This window comes from Nanorana parkeri, unplaced genomic scaffold (genome assembly GCF_000935625.1).
Source record: "Nanorana parkeri isolate BGI_ZX_2015 unplaced genomic scaffold, ASM93562v1 scaffold1157, whole genome shotgun sequence".
Taxonomy (NCBI): Eukaryota; Metazoa; Chordata; class Amphibia; order Anura; family Dicroglossidae; genus Nanorana; species Nanorana parkeri.
This window is the reverse complement of record NW_017307425.1, coordinates 113,244-121,650: the sequence shown is the minus strand read 5'-3', so window position 1 is coordinate 121,650 and position 8,407 is coordinate 113,244. Positions and strand designations below refer to the sequence as shown.

Below are 8,407 nucleotides of genomic sequence, written 5' to 3'. Positions count from 1 at the left end.
GACCAAATAAAAAATAAAAATATAAAATGAATGAAAAGGGGGGGGGGGGGGGGGGGGGAAGAGTGAGAGAAGAGAGGGGGGAGAGAGAGGAAAGAAGGGCAGTAAAAGGACACAGTCCAATGGCAGAGCTATAGTAGCCCAGCAAGCAGTGAGGGGACACAGGTGATAGTACAGAGTGGCTCATAGAGAGAAATAATCTGGTTTTGCATTATAATAGAATATTCATATTCTCAGTCCGCTCTGACTGGACTAGTTTCCTTTGAGTTGAGTTGTTCTAGATAAACTTTAATGTTCCTGTAAGACAATATATATATATATAACCCCGATCATTGATACTTCACCTTTGATTATCTGTTGCTGCACTCTTTTTATTAAAACAGAATGTTTAGATATTTTGTAATCTTTTCGGATTTTTATAAAGTAAGGCCACCACACACGGTGTAAAAGCCGAGCTGAGCCTTGTATGAGATCTGCAGGTTTCTGGCCCAAAGAACGGTCCCCATGGATGCTCCTGTGTTGTTGCCATAGCAACAGAAGATGCAGCTAATGGGAGAAGACAACAACCTCCTTACACATGACTGCGCTGCTTGTTTTAACACGACTCCGCTGGCATTCCATAATATCATCACAGCAGAGAAATAGATTTATCCAGCATTGCATTTCCCTTCCTTCCTGTTCCCGATCCTCGCTGTCCATCTGGCCCCCGGGCACAGCATCAAATTTAGTGGTTTGCCATCGGCCATCTGTACACAGCACAGTCAGAACAAAATGACCCTCATTGTACATTTCGGGTGCGCTCAGCGCAGCTCACGGCAGCCTTAGGAGAGAAGTGAAATTTGCTGGGAAATCCCAAATTTGACATAGTGTTGAAGAAAAACACAAAAAGAAGTTGCACTCCCGGCTCAGACCCGCGGACTCACCTGTAGGGCCGTAGGCAAATACTGTTGCGTTGTAACCGGATATGACTCCTTCGATCAGGCCTTTGGTTGTCAGCCGGTACACGGTCTCCTGCCAATCAGAGGAGAGGAAGGTTAGCGAATTGTGCACAGGGCCACGAGGGCCAAATGCAAGCAGGTGCACTTGGCCCTTCTGGCTACTAGAAGTACAATGCCATTTTCTTTTTTAATAATGGGAAGCTTATATAATGTGGAGAGTCAGCATAGCTGAGAGCTAAAAAGGGGTTAACTTGGGAGGGCAGACAAGGCCGGATTTACTCTCTGCTGCCCCACAGCCAGGTTCCTCAATGCCCCCCCCCCCGCCCTTCCCATGGAGAATGGCAGAGAGTGAGAGAGGAGTTGGGAGCTGAGAGACAGACAGAAAGCTCTGTGTGTGGCTTCAGAGAAGCTAGTGGATTTTATCTAGGCGAGACCACCAAAACGCACTATGCAGTGCAATCTTGCGGAAAGACTTTTGCTTGGCGTTTGATGTTTTGCAGAAGGAAGCCATTTGTTTTGTTGCCTGTAGAAGAAATAAAAGCCGTTTATTTTTATTGGACTGTGTCGCCATCGCATGTGTACCCCTGGGGTCCCCACAATAAATATAATGTACAGGGATAGTAATGAGATATTTGGATGCACAGAAGGGTCCAGTGCTATCTACGTTCACACCAGATGCGGTGCATTCCGGCCCGATTCTGTCCGGGACGCACTGCATCGCTCACTTTTTTGCCGGTCAAGAGGGAGCGTGGCGGGCCATTGAAGTGAATGGCACCGTAGCCAAGCCCTCCGGCCGCAATGTGATTGCCCGCATGGGATCGCAGGGCACATTGTGCCTTCGGTCCGGTCCGGTGCAATCAAAATGCTGCAAGCACTGGTGTGAACATACCCTAAATGCACTCAATCTGTAGTCTTATCCATTTTGCACAAGGCCGGTTTGGAATATTAATATATACATACAGGAAACATATGGAGGAAGTTCTGTACAGCACGAGCTTCGTGTAAACAAAGATGCAGGAGGTAGAAAGACTGCAAGTGAAGAGGTAACGCAAACCACTTCACAAAGAAGCAACCCGATCCAACCAAGGACGTAACTCTATCTGGAAGAGGACTTGTGTTTCCTCTCCACTCTTTCTCCACCGCGAACCATCAAGGGCAAATATTTCTCAGCCGGCAAGCTGGGGAGAGTGCGAGAAAGTAAAAGTAGAACAGAGAAAGATGCAAAAAGGAGAAGGAGGAGAGAGAGGAATGAAGGGGAACAGGGAGAGTCAGTCCAAGCGGGAGGACAATGGAGGAGGGACAATGACCAATGCGGGAGGGAGACAGCAGAATGGCCGACCTTGATGAAAGACTTCATACAGGCCAAGCACGCAGGTCAGGGAGTACATCAAGTGTTTACTGCGACGCACCTGAACCTGTGACAGCTCAATAAGACTGAAAGAAAATGAGCTCCGAAAGTATTTCCTGTTTGTCAGAGGTTTCAACTATAGGCCACCAGGGCTTCGGGGGAATTCTAATTGTAAAGAAAAACTCTGACTTTCCCATCAAGCAATTGAGGGTCCAATTTCTTTACAGCAGTCAAACTTCAGCCCCCCAGCTGTGGTGAAACTACAAATTCCAGCATGACTCTGGGAGTCATGCCTGGGCCTGTCAGAGCTTTGCAATGCCTCATGTGATTTGTAGCTGGAGGGCCAGAGTTTGGCTGCCCCTGCTTTACAGGAACTGCTTAGCGAAAAGTACAATTTCAGTTATAGGTGGAATCCGGTGGGCAGAGTTACCTGGTGGCTTCCTAGCTCTGTTCCCATCCACCTTGGAGTTTCGGAAGCTCTCACCCACCTTTTAGAGCGTGCCTACTTTTTTTTTTATAGCTTTGAATAGAGCTTGGAAGGGAAACCTGGTCAGGCTTTGGTCGCTGCGTCCATGCTGCGGAGATTCACCCTCTTAATTTGTCTCTCTGGCAAACCATTGGACACCATAGGACAAAGCATTGGACACCATAAGACAAATGGACACCATAGGGCAAAGCATTGGACACCATAAGACAAAGCATTGGACACCATAAGACAAAACATTGGGCAACATAAGACAAAGCATTGGAGACAAAGCATTGGACACCGTAGGACAAAGCATTGGACACCATAGGACAAAGCATTGGACACCATAGGACAAAGCATTGGACACCATAGGACAAAGCATTGGAAACCATAGGACAAAGCATGGGACACCATAGGACAAAGCATTGGACACCATAAGACAAATGGACACCATAGGGCAAAGCATTGGACACCATAAGACAAAGCATTGGACACCATAAGACAAAACATTGGGCAACATAAGACAAAGCATTGGAGACAAAGCATTGGACACCGTAGGACAAAGCATTGGACACCATAGGACAAAGCATTGGACACCATAGGACAAAGCATTGGACACCATAGGACAAAGCATTGGACACCATAGAACAAAGCATTGGACACCATAGAACAAAGCATTGGACACCATAGGACAAAGCATTGGACACCATAGGACAAAGCATTGGACACCATAGGACAAAGCATTGGACACCATAGAACAAAGCATTGGACACCATAGAACAAAGCATTGGACACCATAGGACAAATCATTGGACACCATAGAACAAAGCATTGGACACCATAGGACAAAGCATTGGACACCATAAGACAAAACATTGGACTCACTGGACCGGAGTGATGTCACAATCTGGCTCATGTACCCTATACAGGTCGCGCAAGGGAGCTATGGGAGATGCGTTGTGTTGCCACCCCAAACACCTCGCACCCATAGTTCCATTGCCTGCACCAGAACAAGGAGGTACTGCAATGTCGTGCTCTCCAGTGCAGTGCAACTTTGGTCATGACTTAAAGGGTTTCTAAACCCTCTGTTTTTTTTGCATATATACAAGTCTAGCAAGCAGTAGATCTATGCAAAAAGTGAAGAAAAAAAAAAACTTACCGGTATCTTCGCCGCGTGCTCCCGTCCGAAAATCCGAAACTGCTCGGGCTGCCGCAAAGCATCTTGGGGCAGGCGCATGCGCAGTTCGGATTTTCGGCCGGGAGACGAGGAGAGACGCGAGGTAAGTCTATGGACGCGTGCACCCGCCTGCAGACACCGTGGGACAGGAAGTGCCAGCAAGCACAGAGGAGTCAGCGCTGGATCAGAGACCCGCAGCAGCGCTGGAGAGAAGACTGAAAAGGACAGGAAAGAAGGAGGAAGATCGCATTAAGAGACATCATTTAAGGTAAGTGTTTTACTTAACATTGGGGGGAGGGAAAACATTTGACCAAGGACAAATGTGGATCCTGAGGTTACACAGGTTGGAACCACTGCTATAGAACATGAATCCTAACGACACGAGCACCGGGTGAGCTGAACAGGTTAAGTGTAATTACGATGTCACTGGGGAGGCTGCTTCTGAGGAACCGTTCCTGAAAAAATACACGGCTAATGTTTACTCCCTCCGGATGTGCCACCTGAGCACCCGGCACCATGGAGCCATATTAATGTGTGTCGCTAACAGAGCCCTGGGCCTCATCTGCCACCTCTTAATCAATGTGATGTAATTGAAATGTCCATGATACAGGTACTGACATCGCAAAAAGAACTTCGCTGTGGCCTCTATCAGCCAACCAGAGACCAGCTTCGGGCAGTCTAGCGTGTTCACAAATTGGTGCGACTTGCTGGCGGTGCACTAAATCTGCGCATCCCTCGACATGATCTTCGGTTGTATACGGTAAAACACATCAACAGCTGACATCCATGAACAACAAAAGTTGTAGGACTTTTCTCCACCTTTCCTGCTCCTCTCTCTTAGCGCTTTCGGTTGACTCCACAGGAGACAATACCAAGTCCTAGTTCTAAAATATGAAATCCTACAAAGCTTGGCATCTTCTTGGATCTTCTCTTTAGTCTCCAGATATACAATCCCCCCTGGAACTTCAATCACCAGCTTCTACTGTTGTCTTTGGTTACTCTCTCCAGGTCCTCAGAGCTGCACCGTACCTACAGAACCCATTTCATCATGCCATCAGGCCTTTATCAGCCCTCCAACCATTTCAATGCACCTTCAAAACCCATCTTTTCAGAAGGGAACATAAATGATCACCAACAGCTCTAGCCCAACATGATATTCCTGACCATCTTCCCCAACTGTCCCTGCAGACCAAGTATTGTTATCAAATCTCCCTTACCTACTGTATCTATCCCGTTCCCCTTTGGTGAGTTACTGCTACATTTTTTTCTCCAGACTTGACTTGCCAATATGGATCTGTGGCCTAAGGTGGGAATGGATTGGCTGATATGGTGTACGTGTTCCACTTGGTCACCTTGCATGAGGCCAGCCATGCCATGTGTGCTGAAGCAAAAATAACAGCACACAAGAGCCCTCCAAATGGATAGTTGAACTTATTATAACATGCAGATGAGCTCTAAGGTCTCAAAACATAACATGGAGAGCTCCGTGGTTTTTCATCACATACTCCAACTAATGGTATTCAGCAGTTGATATGATGGCTCGGGGAGCACCGTTGGTTTTCATCACATACACCAAGTAATGGTATTTGGCAGTTGGTAGGACCCTTGCTTTTTAGGACATACCCCAACCAGTGCTATTTATCAGTTGATAGAAGGGCCATGTGTCATGGGACCAGGGGTGCCCTCTTACCTGGGGTAAAGCGGGCAAGGCAGAGATTGTGGGGTCCTTCTTGGGGTGATTTGGTGCCTGGAGGCAGCTGGTTGCAGGTGCGCACATGTGAGTGACGTGCGCGCACGCGTGACGTTGCCGTAGCCCATTAAGTCACCCCAGGCGCTGATCATTGCCAGGGAGGGCCTTGAGAGCACCCCTTTTCTCCTAGCCATCCCATTGGTTCCCAGGGACCTGTAGCTTACTTGTTGCCCAGACAACGGGGGCGTTTCTAGTTTCTACTGGGTTTAAATCCCAGCCAGAGCCAAGACTTGTTGCTGAGTTATTCTGCCATACCCAAAGCAGCTATGAAGCCTCATTTCCTGTTTCCTGCCTTCCTTCCCAGCTATTTGGATCTCCTGGTTATCAACCCCTGGTTTGTCTCTCTGTTATACTCGCTGCCTGCCTCGACCCGGACTGAACCCTGACGACGCATTTTGCCTTATCCTATCTTGTACCTCAGCCTGGACTCTCCTTCTGGTATTGTTCCCTGCTATTGGGTTCCACTCCAGCAAACAGGGGAACTTCGCTCCTTCCCTAACACATGGGGAGCACCAATATTTTTGAGCCTCATATTTTAGAACCTGTTCTCGGCAGTGGTTAGGAGACAAGTTCCTACATTTTTAGGACATTTTTATAGAATGGGAACCGCACCTCCCCCCTGATGTTAGACTTGAGTCCTCCAATGCTATTGATAGGAGTGGCAAAGGAACATGTGAGACCCAGAGTCTAACCACTGCTGGGGGCAAAGCTTTCCAGAAGTTCTAAAACACGAGGCCCAAAGTGCTACCTTGATATGAAGGCCTGGAAGTGCTTTCATACATGAGACTGTGGAGGAACCTTTAGATATTTGTACCTGGTTAGCAGTGTAATCGAAGGTCACATCAAACATATAAGACTTCTCCCGGGAACGGTTGGCTCTCAAAATATCATCTGGGTCTTCCATGGGATCCCTAAAAACCACCATCTGAAAAAAAAAAAAAGACATTGGAAGAAATTTTGAAAATGGCATCTAGTCCCATGCGCCCGTCAGGAGTCACGGATCAGCGAGATCGTTCTGGCGGCCTCTTCTTCACAGAAGGACCTTATCGATGAACCCGGCAATGTTGGCCAAGGTAGCAAAACCAGCCGTGATCGGCAAATAGAAGTATTCGGCTATTTTTCATAATGATGACCATTGTGGTCACATCAGGACAATTGTGAGCGTTGAGCAGCAAAATGTCTTCAACATTACAGAACAAGTCAGGTTGAATGTGACCAACTACCCCTGGCTATACCATGACCTGGATGAATGAGAACTGTTCAGATACAGAAGACAAATGAGGTGGTCTCTCTGCTCTCTGGCCCCTTTAACTGCAGAAAAAGCTGTCAGCTTCAGACAGCTTTTTCCTCCATAATGCTAGGTGAGGCTCCGCCTCCCCTGACCGCAGGTCCCTGATTGTTACATTGTTTTATTGATACAGTAACTACTTTTATTTGCATTGTTTACTATCTGCCAGGAATTCAGCTTTGTTACATATTCCCGACACCGCAAGTGTTCCTGGTGGGATCGGGTACAAGGCAGTCTGCTCCTCAACTGTCTATGAACCTCTGCAGAGAAGAGCAAGTCAGGATAAGAGAAGGGAACAGATGGTCCCCAGCCCACAGACTCTGCAAATTCTCCCAAATCAGATAAAGGAATTATTCCGCACCCTGCGCCAGGCCGCGGAGATAACGTGTGCTGGAATCAGGTGGGCCAGGCAATGGCGTCCTTCTCTTCACCAACCAGACGGTGATAGCGCTGCGAAGACCAGAACAATGCCGGCTGTGTACCGCCGGCACCGCCCGTTAACAGGCAGGATCGAGGTATGGCGCTTCACAAGAGAATTTAGGAGTTTTGGCCAACCAAAAAAAAAGATGGAGCCTGAAGTTCCGGTGTCAGCAAATATCTGATTAACAAAACCTGATCTCTAGGCAGAGGGTCGGTCCGCCACAATAATTGCAGTTTAGGTCGTGTAAAGGCCCAAATATCGAGTACCCCAGTAGTGATATATCTGTACCCGAGTCCCCAACTCTGTCTATAGTTGTGGGTGTTGAGGGGGGATTACTCTCTCCTAGCAGAAATGGCCCATGTGATTAGTCAATCACACAGAGGCAACCCTGAAGCAAGCAGGCAGCACTGGATTCTGTAGACTGAGTGCCATAGAACTACCATGTAATACATTTTTTTTTTCATTCTAAAGCAGCCTCAGTAGAAATATCTGTCAGCTTCAAAGTGGGACCCCCTGCCCTCTGTGGAGAAGCAGTGGTCTGACATGCCCCCCTCCCCTATGGAGTCAGACCTATAGATCTGTGATCAGTAGGGTTGCCACCTGTCCAGGATTCACCCGGACAGTCCGGGTTTTTAATGCTGTGTCCAGGTTTCATGGCAGCAGAAACCCGGACACATGATGTCAGGCAGACAGGGGCAACCAAAATTACGATAGGAGCTACTGGCCCCCCCACTGAAAATAGTCTCAACTGTGATATTTACATATGAATGGGTGGCGCTATTTACATATGAAGAAGCCACAGCTCATTCTCCCACAAAAATTTCCGTGAGTCGCTAGGGAGTTCGGGTTTCGCTTGAAGAAAAGGTGGCAACCCTAGTGATCAGCAACACTCATGCAATACGTTTTTATGTAAAACTGTGACAGAAACCAAAATCTTTGATGGAAGTTTTGGATAAAGTAGACACTGGGCAGCGTGGTTCCCCCCCCCCCCCCCCCCCCCTTCGTCCTCTCGTCGTGCGAGC

The 8,407-nt window shown here is 47.8% G+C and overlaps 1 protein-coding gene across 1 annotated transcript in view; it reads right to left on the bottom strand.

Annotated features, from left to right (window-relative positions):
* The window catches only part of KIF19 (kinesin family member 19), a 46,362-nt gene that overhangs the window by 26,931 nt on the left and 11,024 nt on the right, over positions 1-8,407 (bottom strand). Inside the window, exons 3-4 of the mRNA XM_018568227.1 lie at positions 6,491-6,601; positions 921-1,008 (exon numbers count right to left, since the gene is read on the bottom strand). Of these exons, the coding sequence (XP_018423729.1) occupies positions 921-1,008; positions 6,491-6,601 (199 nt within the window). The remainder of the gene's footprint in view (positions 1-920; positions 1,009-6,490; positions 6,602-8,407) is intronic.